This window comes from Barbus barbus (genome assembly GCF_936440315.1).
Source record: "Barbus barbus genome assembly, chromosome: 10".
Lineage (NCBI taxonomy): Eukaryota > Metazoa > Chordata > Actinopteri > Cypriniformes > Cyprinidae > Barbus > Barbus barbus.
Genome location: NC_136738.1, coordinates 14639076 through 14666204, shown reverse-complemented (window position 1 = coordinate 14666204; position 27129 = coordinate 14639076). Strand labels below are relative to the sequence as shown.

Sequence of the window (27129 nt, the reverse complement as noted above, 5' to 3'; positions counted from 1 at the left end):
AAGAACGATTCGTTCAAGAACCGAACATCACTAAATGACCCGCCTTTCTGCGCAATAAAATGAAAACGAAAGTCAATGCCACTGAAAGAAACATTGCAATGAAAACGTGAATCGTCGTTGAATGTCAACAAGCAGAGCTCAACATGGGATCGGATCAATTTCAGTTTCAGAATAAAATTATTTGTGCACTTTGCGAGAAATCAGACGAAACTGAAATCACAGGCCCTCTCTCCTCAAAAGGCAACATCTCCGCACATCAAAACTGTTTGGTAAGTATGTTTTCATATTGCTTCCTTTGGTTATTAATGCTGTTCGCTGACTTAGGTTAGGCTAATATGTGTTTCACCTTAAACTAGACAAGTCAATGTAGAATTTGAAATGAAAAAACAACTTTGCATTGACTTTTCATTAATTATTCCCTGTCTAGCTTTTAGCCTACATATTTGAACAATGCTTGTGCTTGAAACTTGGTATTACGAACACTTCATGTGTCTATTTACCTCTTTAAGATGAATTGCTTGATGTGTTCCCTAATCTGCTAAGTAAATACATGTAAATGTTATTTCAATATACAGTCATGACTCATGGCCAAAAATATCGGCACCCTTGGTAAATATATTTCAACGGCGTACCTTTCAATGGTCGATAGTTAAATGTCCAAGCAAGCATTCACTTTGGAAATTGTTAATATTGCAGTTTAGCTTAAATGTTAAACGTCAACACTGAGATGTAAACTATGATTTTCGGTGCATATTTTGTGTTTTTATTAACTAATAAAACTCGCTGTACATGATTTGCAATCGGATGGCATAAAACAAAAAAATTAAATGTCCATAAATCTGCAGTGCAGGGATGAGATGCTTCATTTTCTAAAGAAAAACGTGAATTACACCAAATGGAAAAATAATTTTCTTAGAATTTAAATATACAAATATATTTCTGAGTGTACATTTACACTTTCACAGAATTTCTTGATAAAATTCTCACTCAACAACAAAGCACTTTCTTAAGGGTTTAATGATCAGATCAGAATGCAGAGGGAAAAAGCTTTTCATTCTAGTTTCATACACACTGCAAAGATTCACACTATATAATTATAAATATAGTTTGGGAACTTGCTCAAGTCTGTTTGACCAAAAATACATAAACCATAACACTGACAAACACCAAAATCTTACCATTTCCAAACTTGTGACCAACATATGTACACATTTCTTAACATTCTAAAATCTCAACAATTAAGTGAAAAGGAATCCAAGTAAAAGTAAGGAAAGTTTGTAGAACTAGTAAGAAGTCATTTGTAGAACTTTACATTTTTCTAGCAACAGTCATTTAAAAAAAAAAAAAAAAAAATTGTCTTCAAGGAAGAGTCTTCTTAGGGCCACCACCACCCATCCTCTCTGGTGCATATTTTAAATATTTGGACATGGTCTCCATTACTTTAGTACTTGTTGTGTTGTGTTCATTGATGACTGCATCTAAAGAGAAAAATAAAAAAAACAGCCCAGATCAACAAAATTGCTATACATTTATGGAAATGCTTTTAAGGATGTAAAAGTTATTAGGATCTAGGGATGGCTCGATACCATAATTTTGGCTTCGGTACGATACCAGAATGTAGTACCTTGGTATCGATACTAAATCGATAACATAGGTAACAAATAACCAGCCTCAAAAGATAAGTGAATTAATAATAATAAAAACAGATTCATATGTTAATACCTTTGTATCAAACTGTAACAAAAAACCTACAGGGAACATAGGTTACATTTTGATGTTGGAGAGAAAAAAAAATAGGCTAACTGAAGTAATAAGATGAAAATATATTCAAATCTTTTCTTTTCAGTGCAAACACAGTGCAAACTAAATGTCTCCTAAAAAAACCATAAAACCTACCGGAAACATAGGTTTCATTTTGAAGAAGTTTGAAGAAAAAAAATAGCACTGAAGTTGTGCAATTGATGCAACAAATGTTGCTTTATTGTAAAGTGTTATTCTAACAGTCAAAGTAATATTCAAAATCACGTTATTATTTCTCTCTCTCTCAGATTGCTTTCAGATTTCAGACTCAACCAAAGAAAAAGCATTAAATATAAATCTCACTCTCTCACTTGCTTCATATTAGCGGTCGGCAGCGCGTCAGAAACATGCCCTTCTTATCATTGATACTAAAATTAATATAGCAAAACTCTTGCTCAATTCATATCCAATTAAAATTTGATTGTATGAAATGCAAGTGCATGTATTACGTGACCAAAACTTCAGTGGTTCTAGCGTGTCTCACATGCACATTTGAGCTTACTGTATCTGTGTGTTGATCAGTTGTAAATAAAAGTTCAAATTAAATCTGAATTTATGAATGATCCACTTACCTATCGATCTCTTAATTCTCTGAAATGATCAGGATGAGCAAGCGACAAATGCTTAAAAAGATTTGATGTGTTCCTGTGGCAACATGATTTAGGCCTATAGCAACGCTTGCATACAGGTGCAGTAAGGCCAGTTCCTTCACCTTTGTCATCTGTTTTGTTTCCAAAGTAATGCCATATTTCACTTCTACTGTTCTCTTTATTTATTAATTTTGGGTGCGCTGAGTTTCATCTGTTTGATCCATCGCGTTGTTCTGTTGTCACATTTACCAGTTGTGCAGCAATTTGGGAAGCACTGCCACCTACAGGTGCATTTTGCAACAGCAGCGTAGGAAATACCGAATTGAGCAAAATTATGATATCGTACCGTTTGAAATATAATATATACCGGTATTTTTCCAGTATCGGTATACCGCGCATCCCTATTAGGATCACAATTGACCTTATGCACTGTAGCTTCCCTGTTTTCGATAAGTCAGCTCAGTCATTCTCGCACATTATACATCATACATGTCTGTACAGTACTGCTTCAAGTCAAACACCTATTGTGTTTTGTTGGGAGACGCACAACAGTTCTTCTGTGGCTTTAGAGGTAATATTTTTGTTTACACAATTTTGCAAAATCAGACAATAGTGTGTCTAATACCACAATATTAACTTTTTATAATTTAATTGTTCCAAATACATACCATTTGGTCAGTGTTAAAAATAAAAAATAAAAATGCTGGGAAAATCACTTTATGTAACCTGATTAGAGTCATTACTAATATGCTATCAAAAACAAACAAACGAACAAAAAAAATTCCCCAATAACTTTCAAAGCTGCCTACATAGGAACGACTTTCTACTTTGATAGAAATGTAGTGGAGTGGAAAGTACAATATTTATCTTTCAGATGTAGTGACGTTAAAAGTCATAAGTTTCCAGAAAAAATAATACTCAAAGTACAGATCCTTAAAAAGTGTACTAAAGTGCAATACTCAAGTTATTAAAGTAAGTAACAAGACGTTTTTGAGCTGGCTTATACTACTGCAGAACTAAATCAGAACGTTCCGTGCATAAGGTCAATTAGGTGACAAAAAGAAATATGCACAAATATTTTGCATAAAAAAAAAACACTACGAGGCCTAAAAACAAAATTTTACTTCCATTAAAACTTGTTACATGACCAATAAAATGACTTGAGGAAATTGTTAATAATAATGTGTTAATTAGTGGTAATCCAAATGACACTCCAACACAAATATCAATGGGTTGTTCAGCTCTTATTTGCTTCAATAATGAAATCCATGTTTAAGAATATACTAGATGTCTTCCCTCAGGTAGATTGCATGTTTTCTTGGCTTGCTGGATGTTGGGCTCATGATCAGTAATCACGTTGTGCATTTACCAAAACTGATTTGCTGAAATCAAATCGCGGACGGAGAAGGGAATCACTGAGTCTCACTCGCTGTGAAGCAGGAGTGACCAGCCGGCAGAGGATTCTTCAAGCTCTTAAAAGGATTAGTTCACTTTTAAAAAAACTTTTGCTGATAATTTACTCACCCCCATGTCATCCAAGATGTCCATGGCTGCGTCCGAAATCGCATACTTCCCTACTATATAGTATGCGAAAAACAGTATGCAAGGCGAGTAGTATGTCCGAATTCATAGTATTCGAAAAACAGTAGGCGAGAAGTACCCGGATGACCTACTACTTCCGCCCGAATTCTGTAGTAGGCATACGATGGACACTTTACTATCCCATGAGGCCACGGGAGAGGAGGCGTCATATTCGAAAAATGGCGGAAGGCGGCGACGCGGCTGTTTTCAAGTGCAAGTACCTCAGGGACAAACGTTGTTTATTGTGGTTAAACTGCACTTGTTTAAAATAATCAAAGTAAACTGCTGATTTATTAAAGTTTAAACGTTGTAAATCGATGAGATTACTTCGTGAATCGGCTGTAAAAGGTTTTTGTTTCTATTCATTCTCTCTCTCTATATGTATGTATGTGTATGCATTCATTCAAGTTTATTCATTGATTCATGTGTCTTTTGTTTGTCCTGTGTATTTTTATATGTATTCATTCATAACAATAAATTACTTTATTTCGTTGCTCCAAATCAGCCTTTGTCACGGTGTTCATAGACGTGTCTTTTTATTCTGAGGTAAAACTTGCAAGCTAAATTGGTGATTATACTTGCATTATTTGATAAATATTTTATAAGCTGTGGACGAAGGCATGATCTGCGAGAAGCCAACCTATGCCTCCTCTGAGCTGTTGATCCAATCAATGTTAAAACGGCGATGAAAGCGGTAAGAATTATGAGCAACATTGCTGAAGAGTGGGCTCTTTAAATTTTGGCGCTGTTGTGACGACACGTGACAACATGAACATGGCGGATGTAGTACGTCCCAATTCCATTCATACTACCCTCATTCATACTATATAGAACGTACTTTTTTAACGGTCGAGAAGTATGTTTGAATTCAAATGCAGTACCTACACAACTAGTATGCGATTTCGGACGCAGCCCTTGTCTTTGTTTCTTCAGTCGAAAAGAAATGAAGGTTTTTGATTTCATTTCTGAAAACATTTCTCCATATAATGGACTTCAATGGGCCCCAAACGGTTCAAGGTCCAAATGACAGTTTCAGTGCAGCTTCTAAGGGCTTTAAACGATACCAGACGATGAATAAGGGTCTTATCTAGCGAAACGATCGGTCATTTCAAAAATAAATTAAAAAGTTTTATAAGCACAAATGCTCGCCTTGCTCTGTTCTGTGATGCGCGTTCGTGACGTCATGTAATACGCAATTACGTTGAAAAGGTCACAGTTGACGTAGGCGGAAGTACCGAGTCAGTGTTTGAAGTTGAAAGTTGAACGTGCAAACAAAGTCAGACGCCGTTTACAAAATGCACAGTTGTAATATAATCAGTGTTGATATCCAAGTACAGCGCGATAATTATTCTTTTTTTTTTTTTCTCTGGAGGTTTGAGCTGAGGTTGAAGCTGGAGGAGCTGAACACGCAGCGCTAGCTGAAGCTTGGGCTCTGATCTCATTTTTTTTTTTTTTTATATATACATTTATTTATGACTTCCCAATGTGATCACACCTCAATCCAGTAGATGGCGGTAATGCACAAAGATTGCAAGCTGCCAATAAAATTCACTATGAAAAGTAAAAAATTCCTGTAAAATTCCTGAAAATTTTCTTTTAGGCTTTTTAATATTAAAACACCCAGGATACGCACACGAAATGGGCATTTTAAATGATAAACTGACACAAAGACATTTGAATATGTGTATATGGTCCTCCTTCCGCACATTTGTAAACACTGACTGGGTACTTCCGCCTACATCAAGTTCAAGTTCAAGTTCTATTGTCATTCCGCTACATGTGGGGGACATACAGTGGAACGAAATGTCGTGTCTCGCAGGACCACGGTGCTACATAAATACAGTCATACAACAATGAAGTAAAAAAAACACTATAAACCTATACACTACTAACAGATTTAACTATAAGTATACTATATATATATATATATATATATATATATATATATATATATATATATATATATATATATATATATATATATATATAGGTATTTACCCTATACAAACTAAAAGAATAAAGGATAAAAAATACAACTATACGAATGCTTCACATAAATATTACTCTATACAAACTAAAAAATAGAAGATAAAAAATACAAACTATACGAATGCTTCACAAATACTGTACATGTGCAAAGAGACATTTGAGTCAGCAGCTGGTTGGGGAACAGTGCAGGATCAACCGTGACCTTTTCAACGTAATTGCGTATAACATGACGTCACGAACGCGCATCACAGAACAGAGCAAGGCAAGCATTTGTGCTTATAAAACTTAAACTTTATTTATTTTTGAAATGACCGATCGTTTCGCTAGATAAGACCCTTATTCATCGTCTGGTATCGTTTAAAGCCCTTTGAAGCTGCACTGAAACTGTCATTTGGACCTTGAACCGTTTGGGGCCCATTGAAGTCCATTATATGGAGAAATGTTTTCATCAAAAACCTTAATTTCTTTTCGACTGAAGAAAGAAAGACATGCACATCTTGGATGACATGGGGGTCAGTAAATTATCAGCAAAAGTTTTTTTAAAAGTGAACTAATCCTTTAAAGCCTTCATCGAGTGGCTATGTTCGAAATTCAAAATTTGTCCAGAAAGACTGATTTATTATAAACTGTGCTAATATTAGCTAACAACATTATCTTGTTACACTATCATTAACTAAAAAGAGCTTTGAGCTGATGTCAGTTTTAAATTTATAAGCAATCAGGACGGTCTAACCGTTACACTTGCTATCCTAAAAATAGAATCACACCCAGGGATCAGTGTGGGAAATGGTAGTAAAAGGTAATTTATTATTTCAATATATTAATATTATCTATTAAATCTCAGAGATGTGCTGTGCGCGTTGTCACATCGGACACAAAGTGACGTTTTTGGAACCCACGAATAAAGAATCTTATGTAGGAATAGTGCATGACTTTATTAAAAATAAAATAATATAATATAATAAAATAATTATATTAATTACCTTTAATATTTTGTTTCAAATAAAATACCAAATAAATTACAATAAGGAATTATGTAATGGCACATATTGTATAAAAATATCTAATGTAGGAGTATTGTTTGTTAATTTACTAATAAAAATAGAATTATTGACAAATGTAATTTTTTTTTTTTAATTCTTGGCATTTTTAGTACCTTGTGTAGGAGTACTTTGTGTTCGTTTATTGATAATAATAATAATGATGCAAAAGCGGATTGCAAGAAGTGACGTCACATACCGCTCTCCATGAGGGGCAGGGTCCGGCCGACAGGTCTTCTGTGTTCTGGGAGGCTTGAGATGAGCGCAGCTCTGCTCCTGGATTTGGGTTTGGTCCTGTTCGATGCAGACGATCTGCTGCTCTTTAATTCCCTTCCCGTAGGACATCAAGCACTACACACGATAAACACAGACCGGACCTGAGTTAGATGTATATATATATTTTATCAGACAATGCCACGATTATAGCCTATAAATCAGGATTTGAGTATAGTAGGAGTGATTCCTGGTTAACACAATGTAGCCTATATTAATGGGTCGTGTTTACCATTTATACTTGTTTTATGTATTACAACAGAAAATATAATGTGAACAGCTTTATTGGGCATTCAGTTATATTACAGTATGTGACAGCTCATATAGTACAACAGATCTTAAGAACCAAAACTAGTCTGAACGCAAAATTGATGCAATGACATAATAAATATGCAAATATGACCTTACTTGCCACCACAAGTATCACACAATCCTGTGGGAAACACTGTATATATATTAAGAGTTCAGATGCAGAGGCCTCTAAATGCCACTTGTAATTTTCTTGTAAAATTAGTATTTTTATCAGACTATGTGTAGGTTCAGTAATTTCACTTTAAATGGCAATGAATAGGTTATTTTCTGGAATTTACCACTGCTTCTGATGTCTCTATAGTTGTTAAAGATTAAATAATTCTGACGATAGGACGTTATGAAAATAGAGCATATCGCCCAACTTGAGTCTAATTAAACTATTATTTATTATCAGACAACTTGCAAAACAGTAAAACTAACATGAAAAAGAATAATATTTCTTTCATATATATATATATATATATATATAAATAAAAAACTCGATAGGATTTTTTTTCCATTTCGTCCATTCAGTAATGACGGCGACTGTTAAACTGAAAAATTAGCTCAAGTTTTGTTTGCTGAAATTTTGAATCTGTGTGTACACGTATAATGTCTTCTCCCTGAAAGTCGTCGTCAACCGCAAAAGCACAAAACCACACTGAAGCAGCACGAGTAAGTTAGGCCTCCGCGACACAAATGTGGAAAAGCATTACCTGAATATCGAGTTAATAAATTAATTCAACAAATTGTGCAATTACAATTCTTCAAGCACTGTCATAATGCGTTTAACTCATGACCTTGCGTATATTTGTGAAATCACTTACCTTTTTGATCCCGCGCCCTCGCAGCATGTAGTGATCGCTGCAGCCCGGTGACCTGCAAGTGGGAGGAGCTTACGCCAAGAACAGCAAGTAGGAGGAGTTTGAGAACAGCAAGTGGGAGGAGCTTATGCTGCAAGTAGACAGGATTTCACGGTAGTTTAGAATGATATAAATAGAACACATTTTCATAGTAGTTAAGTTGGCTTGAGAAAGCCAACTTACTGAAATCCTATTTAAACTTATTATTATTCTTCTGAGACTAAATTTCTGACTGCTACTCCTCCTAGAGATTTAACTCTACAGACTCCAAACTCAGACCAACTCTTAAAACTGATCTCACTTAGCGTGCTATATCTTTTCTAACTGATCAGACTTACGGTTTTCATAAAAATAAAGATTAAAAATCATAAAAATCCCATAGACTTACATTGACGGAATGTTCAGATGAGCCAAGACTATTCAAACTCCAACTGTCAAAATTCAAATCTAAACACACTGAAGCCCATTAGACTCAATCAGACTTCCCTTCTATGTACTATTTCTAACCCATTCAAACTCATCTAATATTTCTAATCTATCTATCTATCCATCTATCTATCTGACTATTTCTATCTATCTATCATCTATCTATCTATCTGACTATTTCTATCTACCTATCTATCTGACTATTTCTATCTATCTATCTATCTATCTATCTATCCATCTGACTATTTCTATCTATCTATCTATCTATCCATCTATCTGACTATTTCTATCTATCTATCTATCAAACTTTAAGCTTTTCAAACTATGTTAATCTTCAAACTATTTCAGACTGAAAAGCGTCAAACTAAAAACTTTTAAAACTTAAACTTCTTTAACTTTTTTAAACTTTTCAAACTCTTTTAAACTTTCTGGTCCGACTTTCTCAAGCCAACTTAAAGTTTGTCTCGACAAACTTTTTTATCTAGTTTAAACTGAAATTCATAGTTTTGTCATTGTGTTTGTCCAATACCATTCACTGTTAACGATGAAATTATGTCTTATTCTTAGTTTTGTCATTATTATTTGTATTCAATACCATTCACTGTCAAAATTGAAATCATGTCTTTACACCTTTTACCATGCTTCGTGATGGTGTCATTTTAAGTCCTTTAACTGTAGTAATTTAAGCATATTTCTGGTTATTACATTTTACTTCTACAATTCTTCTACAGTAGCCTTTTAAGGAACATTAAAGTGAGATGCAATTGCACTTTGGAGGTAAATGTGTGATACATAAAGAAAATGTTGAGTACTGTTAAGAAAATGTATTTACCATTTGCCTATACTGCACATTTTTATTTTTCATATTTTTTTAAAATCAAATTACAGCAAATGACAGACTAATGTTCTTCTGAACATGTTACACAAATCAATGTATTAATCTGAAATCTCAGGGTGGGTAAATGATTTTATTTCTGATGACTCAAATTATGTACAATTATTCATTCAGCACAATAGACTTGCATGCAGTGGACACTGTACAATCCAGGATGCATTGCTTCTGAGTAAATTCCACAGAGCTCGCCTCGCTTTGCCCTTCCTAACATAACCTAAACATAACAAGAAGCACAATGAGCATTAGGGTTAAACCGAATTTAAAACATTCTCCCCATGCCATCCAAGATATGCATGACTTTATTCTCTTGTTGAACATGTACAAATATTTCAAGAATAATTTCTCAGCTCTGTAGGTCTATGCTATGCAAGTTAATGGTGTCCAGAAATTTTAAGTGACAACATTAGGCCAAGAAAATTAGTCTTTATTACTATTTTTATATGAAGTATTCCTTTTAAAAACCACCACATAAAATGCTAGTTTATTCACCATTAATTTACACAAAACTGATTATTGATTATTAGTAGTATTAAATAAAAAAAAAAGGTTATTTAAACTATGTTTTAAATATATTATTACATTGTGGATTAGGAGGTTAGGAGATGTGTTCTAATACTTTTGAAAATGTACCTTATTATTTAGAAAATTACACTGTAAAAAGTGAACAGTTGGATCAACTTAAAAAAAAATAATACTTCAATTGGTAACATCTAATAATTGTTTTTTTCAACTTAATTTATTACCTTTATTTGTAATAAGTTGTTGAAAAAAAACAAGCATTTTTTTTAGGTGTTACCAATTGAAGTATTTAAAAAAAAAAAGATTTTAAAGTTGATCCAACTGTTCACTTTTTACAGTGTATCTATCATAGACTGTATAAAAACAGCTATCTATTTACAAACGTTTAAGACATTTACACTTTATAAATCAGTGCAGTCCAAAATGTAAAAAAAATAATTACGGTAACACTTTCTATGAAGCCCATATTTATAATACATTATAAGGGTATTCGTAAGGCATTATAATGAATGCATAATGCATTATAAACAACCTTATAATATGTTATATTGTCAATTTTAATACATTATAATGCTTACACATTTGTACATATAACTTTTAAGATGATAATTATTTATAACACAATGAACACTATATTAAATCTACTTTTACACTGATAATGGACTATATATCTTGACATTATTTAAGATCTGCACAGTATCTTACTACAGCGGTCGCGGCAGTCGTCGTGTGAAGCCCTCCTAGTGTGAAGACCAAAGAGTGTAAAGACCATCGACTCTACCGTGCGACTCCACCGGGCAGGGACACCGGCAAGGGATAGTAGTAGCTTTTTATTTAATTTTTTCATTGATATGTTTATTATTGAAATGTTGTTGTTATATGCATGTGTTAATTTGATTTAATTTCTTTATTTTCTTAAATATGTGGGTAGATAGTATTTATAGAGTTGTAACTTTTTAGTTTTAGTTACTTTTTCTTATTTGTAAGTCGCTTTGGACAAAAGCGTCTGCTAAATGACAAAAGTAAAGTAAAGTAAAGTAAGTGGTCAGGTGTCAAGTGTTATTTGTTCCCTGTGAGACTAATATTAATTTTTATGTGAGCTAGTTAATTTCAACAGAAAAAAAAACAAAAAAAACAATGTTAGGTTACATTTTATTTTGATGTCCCCCTTGTCTATTGACTATATGCAACTTTGCAACTCTCATGTCAACTAGTATTAGTAGGTTTAGGTTAAAGTTAGGGTTGGTAGAATGTTGACGTACTCATAAAGTTGCTTAGATAGTCAGTTTGTCTGTTGGGGAACCATCAAAATAAAGTGTTAGCATATATTTAGCAGACAACATACTACTATACTCCAATGACTGCTAGTTGACATGTAGTTGTAGAGTTACTAAACAGCTGTCTAAAAGGTACCATCAAAATAATCAAACTGATATTAAACTAGAAATAGTTAAAAGCGATCTGATCTGATATCTGATCTTATGGCTTTTTGAGAGAAAAAAATACTATTATTATTACTATACCTATAAGTGGTCATTGATAGCTTTAGGTAAAGTAGCATAAGAAAGGTGTCAAGATATGAGACTTATAATACATTATAACTATGAGAAATATGATCCATTGTAACTTAAGATGATGCAACGTGTTCACTGTGTGTTATAAATCATCATACTCTTAAAAGCTATAACCACTAATAAGTAAATATTATAATACTAATACTAATATAATACTAAACTTATCATTTAAAACTGTTCTTATATTCACAAGATGATATAACATATTATAAGGTTGTTGTTGTTTTTTTAAAATAATGCATTATGCATTCATTATAATGCCTTAAAAATACCCTTATAATGTATTATAAATATGGGCTTCATAGAAAGTGTTACCAAAATTACAATGGCATGTAATTACATTACCTGCTTATGGTCTTCGGTATCCATAACTTGGAGAGCAATTTTGTTGTATGTAGAAATAAACAAAGATATTGTCAGGCACATTACAGAGTGTAAGCTGTGTGTGGTACTAAGAAAACGTTGTACAAAAGCCACCAAGAAAATGCACTTTTCACAGCTTGTAATACTTTTTACAAAACAAAACAAAAAAAAAGTACATCACACACACCTCTTCCACTCATCCACCGTGCCACCGCTGAAAGTCATCTTCTTCGTTTATTTGACGGATCGCAAAACAATTTGCACACTACCGCCACCAGGAGTGTGAACCGATACTACAACCTACACATTAAGCAAACCAATCAAAATCTTCTGTTGGTTTGTACAGCCCACTTGCAGCTTAAGTCCCACCCACCTGCGGCTGGCCCACCCATTTGCAGCTGGCTCCGACCTCCGTTTATACCATAGACTGTTAAAAAAAATTATTATACACATCTCCCTCGCAGACCACTTTCGTTTGTGCTCTTTTCTTAGTCTCGCTTCAAATCTCGCGATATTACACTGAATGGACAGTAATGACGACCACTGTTAAATGGAAAAAATTAGCTCAAGTAACGTTAAACTTTTGTTTGCTGAAATTTTTAATCTGTGTGTACACGTATAATGTCTTCTCCCTGAAAGTCGTCGTAGCAACCGCAAAAGCACAAAATGACACAGCACGAGTAACGTTAGGCCTCAGTCGACAACTGTAAAAGTAGGCCTCCGCGACAAAAATGCTGGAAAGCATTAAAAAATCTTGCGTTAACAAGTTAATTCAACAAACTGTGCAATTACAATTCTCCAAGCACTGACATAATGTATTTAACTCGATCGTTAACCTTGTGTATATTTGTGAAATTTTTGGTCACACGCCCCCGACCTCTTTCGTGCTCTCCCTCTTTCTCTGGCTAGCTTTCCTCTGAAAATCGTCGTAACAACCTCGCGACGTGTCCTCACAATTCGGCACAACGACAACTGAAACAAATTTCCGGACCTTCGCGTTAACAACAACACACGGTCATAATAGGCAAAAATTATAAAATAATTCGGGAACGACCTAGCAGTTTTATTGCGCAGCAGCTCTCTCACTCACAGCGACCTCACCTCACTCAGAAAGACGGTCAGGATAACGGTCATATTTTCAAACATAAAATGGCGCGCACAGTTTCATTGGCCAGTTTCATGAATGACAGACAGATTAACCAATCATGATCAAAGCAAAAAAATTTAAATAACCAATAGGAATTGTTTCAGCGTGGTAAGGCAGCGCAATGGGTTTAGTTTTATTGTTGTTGATAATATTTATACCAGAAGGTTTCATGATGAAAATGTAAAATGATAATAAAATAATAATAATGATCTTAATAATAATTTAAAAGGCATAAATTATTTATTCTGTACATACATTAAGTGATTCAACATAGATCTTGTAAAAAATCAAAGTTGATTTATAAGTGTTTTATTACCCTTTTTCAACCATTTAGCATTAAACATTATTTCAACGTAGTTTCAACATTGAAACAACAACTGACCTTATTTCAACCATATTTCAACGTTGAAGGTCGGTCATGTGCCGGCTGGATATGATCAAAGAAGGCTGTGAAAATTAATCTGCATTGTTAATCCTTTTCATCTTTTATTTAAAAAATTCACAAATATCTAACCTTTCATTGGATAATAAGAATTTTAAATGGGGGGGGAAATATCATTATGAAATAAATGTTTTTCTCTAATACACATTGGCCACAATTAACGGCACCCTTTTATTCAATACTTTTTGAAACCTTCATTTGCCAGTTTAACAGCTCTAAATTTTTTCCTAATGCCTGATGAGGTTAGAGATCAGAGACCGTTCCTTAATCCAGAATCACTCCAGATCCTTTAGATTCGCAGCTCCATGACGGTGCTTCTTCTCTTCAGTTCACCTCACTCATTTTCTACAGGGTTCAGGTCAGAGGACTGGAATGGCCAGCAGAAGCTTGGTTTTGTGTTTGGATTATTGTATGGTTGGAAGATCCAAACATGGCCCATTATAAGATTTCTAACAGACTCAGAGTCATTCATTTTTTTATCTGTTGTTATTTGATAGAATCCATGATGCCATGTGTCTGAACAAGATGTCCAGGACCTCCAGCAGAAACACAGGCCCACAACATCAAAAATGCAGCAGTATATTTCATTGTACACATGGGGTACTTTTTATCCCTGTGTTCACCAAACCCATCTTGAGTGTTTGCTGCTAAAAAGCTCATTTTTTGGTTTCATCTGACCATAAAGTCAGTCCCATTTGAAGTTCCAGTCGTGTCTGATAACTGAATAGCTGGAGTTTGTTTTTGGATGAGCTAGGAGAATTTTTCTTGAAACTCTCCCAAACAACATGTGGTGATGTAGGTGCTGTTTGACAATTTTTTTTAAAGGTTTTCTGACCCCGAGACTCAACTATTTTCTGCAATTCTCCAGCTGTGGTCCTTGGAGAGTCTTTAGCCACTCAGACTCTCCTTCTCATCATGCATCAGGACGATATAGACGCACGTCCTCTTAACATTTTATGTTGATTGGAAATTATTAATTATTGCCCTGATGGTGGAAAGGGGAATTTTCACTGCTCTAGCTCTTTTCTTAAAGCCACTTCACTAATTTGTGAAGCTCAATTATATTTTGCTGCACATCAGAAATATATTCTTTGGCTTTTCTCATTGTGATGGATGATTAAGGGAATTTGGGCTTTGTTTTCCCTCCTATTTATATTTATATGAAACAGAAAGCCATGGCTGGATAATTTCATGTTCATAATCACCCTGGAGTGCTCAAAATTGTGAATATGAATGGAAATATACTTCAGAGATATTTTACTCATAAGAATTTCTAGGGGTGCCTGAAATTGTGTCCAACGTGTATTTGAGAAAAATGTTTATTTCATAATGATATTTCCCCCCATTTTAAATTATTATTATCCAATGAAAGGTTAGATTTTTGTGATTTAAAAAAAAAAAGATCAAAGGATTAACAATGCAGATTAATTTTCACAGCCTTCTTTTATGATATTTACCAAGGTTGCCGATATTTTTGGCCATGACTGTATAACTTTTAATTCTTATTTTATTGTGTCCTCAGTTGTTTGCATCAGGGATCTACTGCAAGATTTCGCCCACCTATGACGACCTGTTTGGTTTTGATGTAGAAGATGTAAAGAAAGAGCTGAAGAGAGGAAAAAGACTAGTAAATATCATTACAAAAGCATATGCACACACATTAACTGCCTCTAAAACGTTATAATTAATTTTAACTGGTTAATATTTTTCTCAAAATATTGTTTAATACTTTACATAACATAACAGTGTCCATACACAATATTTTAATGATGAACTACAATACATATTAATAAACTGCAGCTTAAGTGTAAAATATAAGTGTATTAGGGGCATTTTATGTGGCATGTTCCACAGGTATACATTCTGTACAGTACATGTAAAGTTGCTCATGTCATGCTTGTCTAGTGTTTTTCTTATACTCTGCATTTAAATGTTGTTTCCACCTTTCTTCATGTCATAATAATAATAATTCCTTACATTTATATAGCGCTTTTCTGGGTAGTCAGTGCGCTTTACATCTTCAGCTTTACATTCTACGGTCATCTTCAAAGACTTTGTTAGTAAATTAAGGGTTTTTCTCAGTTGCTCTGATCAAACCTTTTATTCCCCTTGATGATATTGGGCTTTTCTTCAACATCTTCAAAGGTTTTCTGGCACCACGCATTTTAAACTTATGAATAAGCTGTGTCTCTGAGAATTTGTCTCTAGTGTTTTGAAGATCTTCTTGTAGCCATAGACTTTCTTATGTAATAGAATAATTTCTTCTCTGTAGCTTTTGTGAGAGCTCTTTTGATCTGGCCATCTATTGCTACTCAACTTCAACACATTCATGGACTAAATGTATATGTATACTGACATTATCACTTTTACCACATTATCAAAATTTGAATAATTTTCATTGCAATGGTAATTTGTATTGTTCAGCATAGTATAACATTATACTTTAACAGGAATATTTCTGTACAATAAATGTAAATTGTGACCAAACGGTCATCATATTCTAGTGTTGTTTCTCTGTGAATGCATTAACTGCTGTGTGTTTATTTCTAGCCTTGCCACCACTGTAAACAAAATGGTGCAACAGCAGGATGTGATGTAAAACGCTGTAAGCGATCGTACCATTATCCCTGCGCCATCGAGGATCGTGCCAGAGCCCTTGAAGACAGTACTAAAGGCAGTTATAAGTAAGATGAAAGAATCTTTTTTCAATTTATGTTTTATGTTTTAGATGTTTTGAAATGAACCAAATTAATTTCCTTTTAGACTGTTCTGTAAATTACATGATCCAGAATCCCCCAAAATATGTAAGTGTTTCAATTTTAAATTCAGATATCCTATGTAAAAAAATATATATTTTATTTTATTTGTGTCAATGAAACTTGTGTGAAAATGTGAAATGTTAATGTGAGAATTATGGTCAAATTTTCTGAGTCTGTGTTTTTGTTTACAAGGCTTGCCAGACGGTCGGAGGCCTAACATGAAAAGGCCTGACAGGGTCAGCATGCCCACACACACACACACACACACACACACACTTACAGCCTCTTCATGAACACATACACTTTTACCTAACCACATTACTGTTCATCTTAAAACATCACTGCACAATTCTGAAATAAAGACATACAAATATGACAATAATTTAGATTACAATGTGAAATTATGTATGCAATTTCCTGTCATTCCTTTTTCTTCATTTATTAATAGAGAGATTCGGATTCATCTACGGGGTAAGTGTGCAGTGTGTGTGCATCCTCGTCAGAACTGGATTAATCACAGAACATTGTCACATTATTAATTACAGTGTGATTATTTCAGATGATCTTGTGTTTGCACTTTTTTAGGTCATCAGATGTGAGTTTGTCCAAAAAGAAGAAGACCGTGTCATTTGGTAATTGTTATTACAGTGTATCATAGCTTTATATTAGACAGTACTGCAGTAATACTCAATAACCCAGTTCAGTTACAAAAAGTAACTTTGTGTTTACAAAAGATCTTTGTGTTTATTTGTCAACATGAGAATAATAGCTTGTTTTTGGCATGTTGATGTTAATATTGCAATGTAAATGTAAAACGTTAATAACACTGGACTGTTATAATTTTTATAGATGATGAAATTGAAACTATATATGCTCCAGTAGAGTCAGATATAGAGGAACGTACACCTCCAAATCAGAACAATGTGAGTTTTCATGAATTAATCTGTCTTGATGCATCATGTGAATGTCTCCAATTATACATCATCTTGTTAACATTTAAATCAAACTGCAAATTCACAACTTTTAGCAAAGACATGGCTATTTTAAAACTTGTTAGTAATATTGTAATTTTTCTCTTTTTAATTTCAATAGCCATCAACTCCTGATCCTGAAAGTAAAAGGTATGCTGAACTTTAGAAAGTATCTTTTCCACAGAAAGTATCCAGCCTGAAACATGTTCTAGGATGAGATGTGATTAAGACTGTTGTTGTACTGTCACAAATTCTTGTCCGAGTGCCTTAAACAAGTTTCTTTGTCTATTTACAGGCCCTGTGCAGAGCCCAGTCCATCAACCACAGGTACAAATGAACTCTGTGTGAAAGTAAAGGGTCATTTTTAATTTCTTACTGTAAAGAAACAAAGTCCCGTGATTTTCAAAAGCTAATCTGATTATACTAATATCTTATTGAGTCCATCTGTACAGAGGAGTTTCTAGTATGAAATGCATTTGTGTTTGTTTAGGTTCATTAAATTTAACGTCTGCTCAGAAGGCTTGTCCAATCCCAGCAGACAATCCAGGAGAATTGCATGTCAGGGTCAGAACGCACACACACACACACACACACACTTTCCTCTACGGGAAGACACTTGATGTTTTCCTCAGTACTGTCATCATCACCATCTAGAAAATAGACTAAAATTGTTCTGTACTATTATCACTAAATATCACTTCATAACATAAATTTTAATTTGGTTTAACTTTTTAATTTCTAATTAATGTAACTTAATTTAAAAAATTAAAATGAATGTTTTTATTGGGCCTCATCTCAGAGATGAGGGGCTACAGAATTGTATTCACAGATGATCATTTTTCTTGTATTATGTTAAGGAACAAATTATACTGTATCAATAAACAGATATGGTCTTGTCAGAATTCAAAGCAAGACTTGACCACATTGACCTTTAATATAGACAAAATATCGTAGACATTTTTTTAAATAGTTTTATTTAGTTCCACTGAAGAAAGTCAGGTTTAGAAAGACATGAGGGTGAAAGAATGCAAAAAAAAGCATTTTTGTGTGAATTAACCCTTAAATATTTTAAATGAATCTTAAAAACATTTGGTAGTAAAATTGTAGCAATGAAGTGTTTCTCTGTTCACTTTTAATAGCGGTCCACTCCTGTGCCTAAAAAAACAAGGTATGCTTAGGATGAAAGCAATACAAATACAAAAATACCATAATGTACCATGGTATTTTGGCAAAAACTTACAATAGTAAAGTTATGTAAAGAAACCTTTTGTTTTCCTTTGTCTGCAGGCCATGTGAAAAACTCAATCCACCAACTACAGGTACAAATGTGTTTGTATTTTTGAAAAAAAAAAAAAAAAAAATATATATATATATATATGTAACGAGAAGTATCATTTATCATTCCTTACTGTAAAGAAATCTCATTATTTTCAGAAGCTGACGATGACACCGACATTGATTCAGTGAGTCTCTCTGTACACAACACATCACACTTATTTACATTTACATTTAGTCATTTGGCAGACGCTTTTATCCAATGCGACTTACAATTGGGGAATACAAAAAGCGATTCATCTTGAAGAGGCAGTCAGACAGAGGAAGTGCTCGTAACACCAAGTCTCAGTCATTGTTCAAATAAGTACAAGCTAGTAGGTGGAGAGAAAGATAGAGGGAAAGGTTTTTTTTTTTTTTTTTTTTTTTTTTTAAGTTAAGGATGAAGTCAAGTACTGCCGAAAGAGATGAGTTTTCAGTTGTTGCTTGAAGATTGCCAGAGATCCGGCGTTCCGGATAGGGGTGGGAAGATTATTCCACCAGCCAGGAATGGTGAACGAGAATGTTCTGGAGAATGATTTTGAGCCTCTCTGTGATGGTACCACGAGGCTTCGCTCACTAGCAGATCTCAAACTTCTGGAGGGGATGTAGGTTCGTAATAGTGAGTGGAAGTAGGAGGGTGCAGAGCCTGTGGTAGATCTGTACGCAAGCATCAGTGACTTGAACTGGATGCGAGCTGCCATCATTTGTAGAGGTTTGATTGTGTTTGATGGCAGACCAGCCAGAAGAGCATTGCAGTAGTCCAGTCTAGAAACAACCAGGGCCTGGACAAGAAGTTGCGCAGCATGCTCTGTCAGAAAGGGCCTGATCTTTCTGATGTTGTGTAGTGCAAACCTGCAGGAACGAGCAGTCTTTGCAATGTGCTCTTTGAAGGTCAGCTGGTCATCAAAGATTACACCAAGATTTCTGACCGAAGTTGATGGGGTAATCACTGATGAGCCGAACTGAATCGTGAAGTCATGCCGTAGAGTCGGGGTGGCAGGGAAGACCAGAATTTCCGTCTTTGCCAGGTTGAGCTGTAGGTGATGTTCTTTCATCCATGCCGAGATGTCCGCCAGGCAGCCTGAGATCCGTGCAGCTACCGTTGGGTCATCTGGTTGAAAAGAGAGATAGAGCTGCGTGTCATCGGCGTAGCAGTGATAGGAGAAGCCATGTGCATGTATGATGGGACCCAGCGATGTAGTGTACGTGGAGAAGAGGAGGGGTCCAAGAACCGATCCCTGAGGAACTCCAGTGATCAGTTGATGTGGTTTGGATACCTCCCCTCCCCAGGTCACCCTGAAGGATCTACCGGTGAGATAGGATTCAAACCAGCGAAGTGGAATTCCAGTGATGCCCAGTGAAGAGAGTGTAGACAGGAGAATCTGATGATTGACAGTGTCAAAAGCAGCAGAGAGATCCAGCAGAATGAGGACTGACGATTTGGAATCAGCCTTTGCAGTTCGCAGGGCTTCAGTGACTGAGAGTAGCGCAGTCTCTGTTGAATGGCCACTCCTGAAACCTGACTGTTTAGCATCCAGCTTGTTGTTCTGTGAAAGAAACCGCGAGAGCTGGTTGAAGACAGCTCGTTCGAGTGTTTTCCCTATGAATGGAAGGAGAGAGACAGGTCTGTAGTTATCTAAAAGAGAAGCATTTAATGTAGGTTTTTTGATCAGTGGGGTTACCCGAGCCTGCTTGAATGCTGTGGGGAAGATGCCTGTGAGGAGAGATGTGTTGATAATGTGTGTGAGTGCCGGTAAGAGTGTGGGAGAGATTGTTTGGAGAAGATGTGAGGGGATCGGGTCGAGAGGACATGTTGTAGGATGGCTGGAGAGGAGAAGTTTGGATACTTCTGCCTCGGTGAGGGGACAGAAGGAGAAGATGGGAGCTAGAGCGGTGGATGTGGTTGATCGGAGGTCCTGCGGAGTTGAGAACTGGTTGCTGATTGTTCTAGTTTTGTCTGTGAAAAAAGAGGCAAAGTCATCAGCGGTTATCAAAGTGGTGGGAGGTGGAGGAGGGGGACAGAGGAGAGAATTAAATGTTCTGAAGAGATTACGCATGTCTGGAGCGCTGGTGATCTTGTTGTGGAAATGTGAGGATTTGGCAGTGTGGACTTCAGTAGAGAAAGATGAAAGCAAAGACTGATACCTACTCAGGTCCGACGGATCGTTTGATTTGCGCCATTTTCTCTTACGGTGTGACTTATGTCACACCGTAAACAAGCAGAGGTATTTACTGATATTTTCATGTCAAAAATGACAACAAAAACACAACACAAGGGCCAATGGCACTTCAGTTTGCTACATACATATCAGTCTGATACATGGCTAGAAAGATCCAAGGCTTGAGGATGATAAATAAATGATATAAATGAAACAAAGCTCCAAAACTTTTCCATAGCTAGGAATTATAACAAACTGTCAAGCCAGCAACATTAAATGCAGATAAACAAATTAACCAGACCTCTTGGGTAAAATTGACACCAAAAGCATAAAAAAACCCCAATAAAAATGTTTTTGTTTTTTTTATAAAAACACATTTTTTAATAAACTGTTTATTGTTGTTAATTGCAAAATATTATTACAATTTAAGATAACTGTTTGCTATTGTAATAGATATTATAATGTAATTTATTCTTCTGAGGGCAAAATTGAATTTTCAGCAGCCATTATTCCAGTCTTCAGCATGTATTTGAAATAGAAATCTTTTGTTGTCTTTCCTGTTTTGTTTTTTTTTGTTCAGTTTGATGCATCCTTGCTGAATAAAATAATTAATTTCTTTCCAAAAAAAATCCTTTCTGACCAAACCTTTTGAATGGTGTATTTTACTCACCCCTATACTCAGTCATTCTTATAACTCGCCTGCAGCTAGCAGTGTACTTGCTTACATTGTTCTCTCTCTTTGTCTCAGGATGAGTCTCAGAGTTTGTTGCCATCAAAAACGTACCATGTCACTAGTCCCTGTAGAGTTATTTTGGACTCTGGACCCTCAGCAGAATCAGGTGTGTTCATCACTATTGTCCTGCTGCTGTCATTTCAATAACGCGTAAATCTGTGTAATTAAATCTATTAAAACACACACACTATATCTCTGTGTTTCAGAGCACAGTCTAAATCCTTATTCACCTGCTGGCGCAGTCCCAGCTGCTTTTTTTACCTCACCTGAGTCTGTCACTGCCTCTGAACATAAGGAAACACCATCCACAAACAGAACTTCTCCACCGCCCAGAGCTCCATCCACTGAGCCTGTCTCACCAGGTAACATTTACTCTATGTCCAGGGTGCAAATTAGCGGTGGGGTTTGGGGGGGTCTGACCCCCTTAAAGAAGGCTTGATGGACATCAAATCTAGATGTAGGGGGGGGGGGTCACATAGAAATAGGCTAGCCTACGCATAATATGGAGAATTCCTTGTAAATATTAATATGCATTTCTATAGTCCTGACTGATTTTAAAATTTAATTTTGGCAGCCCCTGAAATGGGTTGTATTGATATTAACTGAGCGGTTGAAGAATACACTACAGCGCTCTATCAAAGATGGAGCAAGAACACCTAAAATGCATGTGTAGATTCAGTCGAGTGATAAAGTTTACAATACAAAGTTTTCAATACAAGTTAAAGGTGAAGCGGCTTCTGCTCTTCAGCGTAATGCTGTTGAACTTAATTTACGGAGCAAACTAATCGCTAAAATAACCATAACATTAATAGCAACTCTGAAATACAAGCGCGCTGTTTTGTCAGTCAGATGTGTGTTGCATGTGTTACTATAACAAACACTGTGTGCTTTCTTTCAGAATTATCATTGACTGGTAGAAATACAAAAATAGATTACATAAGTTTTTACCTAAAATATGAAGATAAGGTAAAGGTGAGAAAAATTAAATTTTAGACACATTGTCAGTAATTTCGCCAACGAAAATAAAGCCCTCTTGTGCATCTCTGATCAACACACAGAGGGGTTTCATTAATGAATCCACATTTTTAAACGAATCAAGTGAATCAGTGAGTCATTCATAACGGAAGTCTTCATTTCTGAATGAATGATTGAATGACTCACGTATTGTTTCTTTATTAAAATAATTTCATATTTCACTATTTATTTGTATTTTTGTATGTTGAATTAAAATATTTCTTTCTAAAGCTACGTTTATTTGTAATGTAATGTTGTAATATTTGTATTTTTTTATAATGTCTATTCAGTGTTTTTTCTAAATTAACAATGATAACCATTTTCTTTAATAATAACTACCTTTAATTAATCGGCACATGATGTGCATGTTAATGAATTAATCTCACTAATTTGAGATTAATTTGATTGATTAATCAGCACATTATGTAATTAATTAGATTTTTACAAATTAATCTCTTGATAGCCCGATTTAAAATTATTTTAAAAAATACTCTATGGTCACTGTATAATTCGCTCTCTGTCTATGCCTACCCTGGACTATTTCGCCTGTGATCCCTCAGGTCAGGCCGGGTCACCTCAGTATTCAAGCCCCACTGCAGACGTTCCAGCAGTGTTAATATCCTCAGTACAAACAATCTCAGCATCTCACTTCAAATCTGAGCAGCTACCAGTAGCTCGTCCTCCGACAGGAGTTTCTTCATCACCAGGTCGTCTCGCTGCAGCAGATGCTTCTGATGTGGGTTCCACAGTGAAATCTGAGCCCAGTGCCACCATTTTTTGGACCAGATGTAATGAGGCCGGGTGGACTAAAGACATCTTCTCAGAGCTTGTGTCTCAGCTGAGCAGTCTAGGAGAAAGAGTCCAGTCACAGAAAGCCAGCCACCAAGGTGAGAACTGCCTTGATTCAAACCAGTTTTGTGAAATATTGAGGGTTCAATACAAGTTAAAGGTGAAGCGGCTTCTGCTCTACTAGTGTCACATAGTGGAATTACAAAAATAAAGCATGTTATCAAACAACCTCAAACCCGTACAATTATTCATATCATAGCTACATAGCCAAAGTTCTGTCATGAAACTCTAGATGGCGCATAATGACATCATTATCTTTTTGCATCAGCAGCCAATGAGCTCGCTGCTTAACATTCAAATACTTGGCTAGTGTTTGCTGTAGCAGCTGCAGTGCGCTTCAGAAACCCTCCACCTTCCCCAGCTCCTCCTGTATAGATCTGCTATGTTTGTGGATGTATCTGCTGTAGCAAATGCATTGTCATGTACATTACCATGCTAAACTCTCAGAGAGTAGTCATGACTGAACTTATTTTATCTGGGATTGACAGTAAAGTGGCAAAAACTGGAGTTTAGAAACTTCAGCTAGTTCAACGTCTTCATTGGTAATGCTTTTACAAGATGGAGGAATATGGTTCAGTGTTTGGGTTTCAATGTTTGCCCTTCTCTTACCATGGCACTGTACCATGAAGCTGGATTAGCTGGCTAGCCAGGTAAGCTTCAGTTTAGTTTGCATCAATCCTGGGTTTTAGGTACCATGGAAGTGGCTTGGCTTTTAGCGGCGTTCATTGCCATAGTAACTTACGCTCCACAGCTAACCTGCTCTGGGGCAGGTTATGTTCTGGATAAGAGATCTTAAACTGAAATTGGACCAATCAGATCTGAGCAAAGTAACACATGTCTGATGCAAAAAAAGTCTCCAGTTTGTCTTTCTCCAAAATAAAGGTAACTATATAGTACCAAAAAAAAAATTACAACAAAATTGTCCGGCTTTAATGATAACTACATTTTATAAGATTTATATGATTTATTTAATTATTATTATTTTTAATCCATTAGTTTAACAATTTTTATAAAGCTTTTGTTTTAAATGAATATTTATACAGATCCTATTTAATAAATTAATAAGCTGTAGAACAATAGATTACGCTTTAAAAGTCACTATATGTGAACTTACAAGTTCGAGTCTCTATCACTATATATTAAACTAACTTCACAAGTTTCACTTGAGACTGCACTGATAGAGCAAGATCATTTCTGTTATTTGTCCTCATTCATGGACAAGTACTTTCTTCAGTGTAAATGCGTTTAAGTTCCTCATATTCTTTTATTTCTTAACCTTTAGCAAATGAGTGCACACATTCATGTGCACATGCTCCACAAACTCAGGATCAAAGCCTGAGTTGACAAAGAATGTTGATGATCAGCATCATGGTACCAGCAAACCCAGACTGGAGTGGTTTGGTTTTGTCAACTCTGAGTTTGTTCAGCCACCATCATGGTACAGGCCCCTGGTTGTCTGTTTCTGTGTATTTAGGCAAGTCTTTTTAAATTTTGGCTTGCTGGTAACAAACCAATCTAAATTTCTATTCCCATGTAACGTGTCAGCGCTGGTCCCACACACTGGCTATAAAGCCTCTTGCTTTGTCTGCTAAAGTAGCTACAGTCCAAACTCTTGCTATAGGTTGACCTGGAAAGACACTGACGACTTTGAGAGGACCACACTAAATGTTTTTTGGGGCGATAAACCCATTAATGGAATACTTATACTAGTCAATGAACAATAAAATAGGTTGAGAGAAGATATTTTTACCAAAAATATTATAAACTTCATCTTTAAGCTCAGTCGACAGCAATTGTGGCATAATCTTGCTATCAAAAACATTCACTTTGACTTGTCCCTTCTTTAAAAACAGTCTGAGTTGCAGTGAATATCTCAAGATGAAAGTGACAGAGGCCAATACACAAACGTTAAAATACTGTTTCTCATTCTAACTGTGATTTTTGCCTTTAAGTAAAAAGTATTTTTTTTTTAATGTGTTAGTCATTATACTGTTATATTGTCACAAACACTATCAGCTGATCATGACTTGTATTGAACTTGAAATATCCCTGTATGTTTTTTAACCCTCAATAAAATGCTGGGTTTTTGTTTATACGACTGAAAGCTATGAAATATTCCACAGACTATGATGTTGCGCTCAAAGTATTGGGGGCATCTGGACGGCTGCCTTGCATTATTACTCAGCTGGAACAAGGTACAGTAATTGATTGTAACCACCTAAATCTAAAGCGTTACATTATTTCAACCCTTTAACAGTAAGTTTTGAATTTATATACTTATCATTTGAATGGATAAATTAGTACATTTTTGTGCCTTGTAATGAATCGCATATTAGAAAGTTTTATGGGGACTTAAATGGCAGTGTTTCATGAGAATGACTTTGTTCTTTGTGTTTCCAGACCTGAAGAAACAGGAACAGGATTTGCAGAGGAAAAAAGCAGCACTGAGGGGTGCCAAAGCTGTACTAGATGTTTAATATAAACAATCTAACAGAATTAAGATGTTTTATTATGTTTAGCAATGATTTTTTGCAATATTTATTTTATAAGTCCAGACAATTTCTGCGGTTTGCATACGTCTTTTTCTTTAAATGGGGGTTTACAGTATGCCAGTGAGTGACAGAAATATCATGAAATATGTCTGCATATGCCATTTTGATATGATCATTCTTCTGTTCTCATTTTGTAAATAAAACAGTTGCAACTGTTAGAAACATATTGTATTTTAAAACATAGCTTTTGACACTTTTAAAGGGTGCAGTATGTGTCTGTTTTACACAGAATTGCTGTGTATATTTTTCTGTTGACTGGGGGAAGTGAGACTCGCGTCACCTGCGTTTGTTCAGGCTTCCGGTCAACCACAAACGTGCCTGAAGGGCTAGTCAAAGCTTTTAGTGTGTCTTCATCAGAGAGAAGAAAAAAAAACAGTTTATTCCTAATATGGACACTAGGTGGCAGCAGACACATGACCAGCTTCTAGAGACTCACCAAAACATTTCCGTCGTATTTCAGATTTGTAAAGTGTAGTGATGGGAAGTCCGGTTCTTTCGGACCGTTCGTTTTAACGAACCGGTTCAAAAAATCGGATCATCGGTTCTTTTACGCCCTAACGTAATGACGTCATTCGCGATGACGTAATGATATAACTATTGTACTATCAGAAATAATTATATACATACAAACAAACATACATATATGTGCTGACACATAAACTAAAATGAATACATGTATTGTACATACATATTCATGTACAGTATATATGTAAAGTTCTTGTACAGTCTCAGTTTGTGTATGTCTAGGCAACTAGGTATAGTACTTATAGTATATATAGTAGCCTATATGTATAGTCAGATGGTCTATTTTTGTCTATAGTCGGATGCTCTATTGTTTTTTTTTTTCTTATACTTGCATTGTTGTATGTTTATCTTATGTTTAACATGTAGCACCGTGGTCCTGCGAGACACGACCTTTCGTTTCACTATATGTCCACACATGTAGCAGAATGACAATAAAGCTCAACTTGACTTGACTTGACAT

The 27129-nt window shown here is 35.3% G+C and overlaps 1 protein-coding gene across 3 annotated transcripts; it reads left to right on the top strand.

The window, feature by feature from the left end:
* On the top strand, positions 1–27129 carry LOC306875789 (uncharacterized protein). Of its 3 annotated transcripts, none has more exons than XM_079426525.1 (19): positions 1–269; positions 15316–15420; positions 16344–16477; positions 16557–16597; positions 16745–16788; positions 17001–17023; positions 17138–17184; positions 17402–17475; positions 17645–17673; positions 17819–17850; positions 18014–18087; positions 18663–18691; positions 18811–18842; positions 18958–18986; positions 21745–21835; positions 21936–22091; positions 23304–23630; positions 25716–25787; positions 25993–27129. In XM_079426525.1, the coding sequence occupies exons 1-19, from the start codon at positions 144–146 to the stop codon at positions 26067–26069; spliced, it is 1542 nt and encodes a 513-aa protein (XP_079282651.1). In that variant the 5' UTR covers positions 1–143; the 3' UTR covers positions 26070–27129. The 3 variants fall into 3 exon arrangements, with proteins under 3 accessions (XP_079282651.1, XP_079282652.1, XP_079282653.1); XM_079426526.1 differs by having other exon boundaries at positions 12–269; positions 18014–18081; XM_079426527.1 differs by having other exon boundaries at positions 12–269; positions 23451–23630.

What these genes read in the sequence shown, in the direction of transcription:
- LOC306875789 (XM_079426525.1), top strand. Translation starts at nt 144, where the DNA reads ATGGGATCGGATCAATTTCAGTTTCAGAATAAAATTATTTGTGCACTT. An exon ending in ATGACACCGACATTGATTCA is followed by an intron (nt 18,987 to 21,744) that starts GTGAGTCTCTCT and finishes TCTTTGTCTCAG; the next exon opens with GATGAGTCTCAGAGTTTGTT. An exon ending in CACTGAGCCTGTCTCACCAG is followed by an intron (nt 22,092 to 23,303) that starts GTAACATTTACT and finishes GTGATCCCTCAG; the next exon opens with GTCAGGCCGGGTCACCTCAG.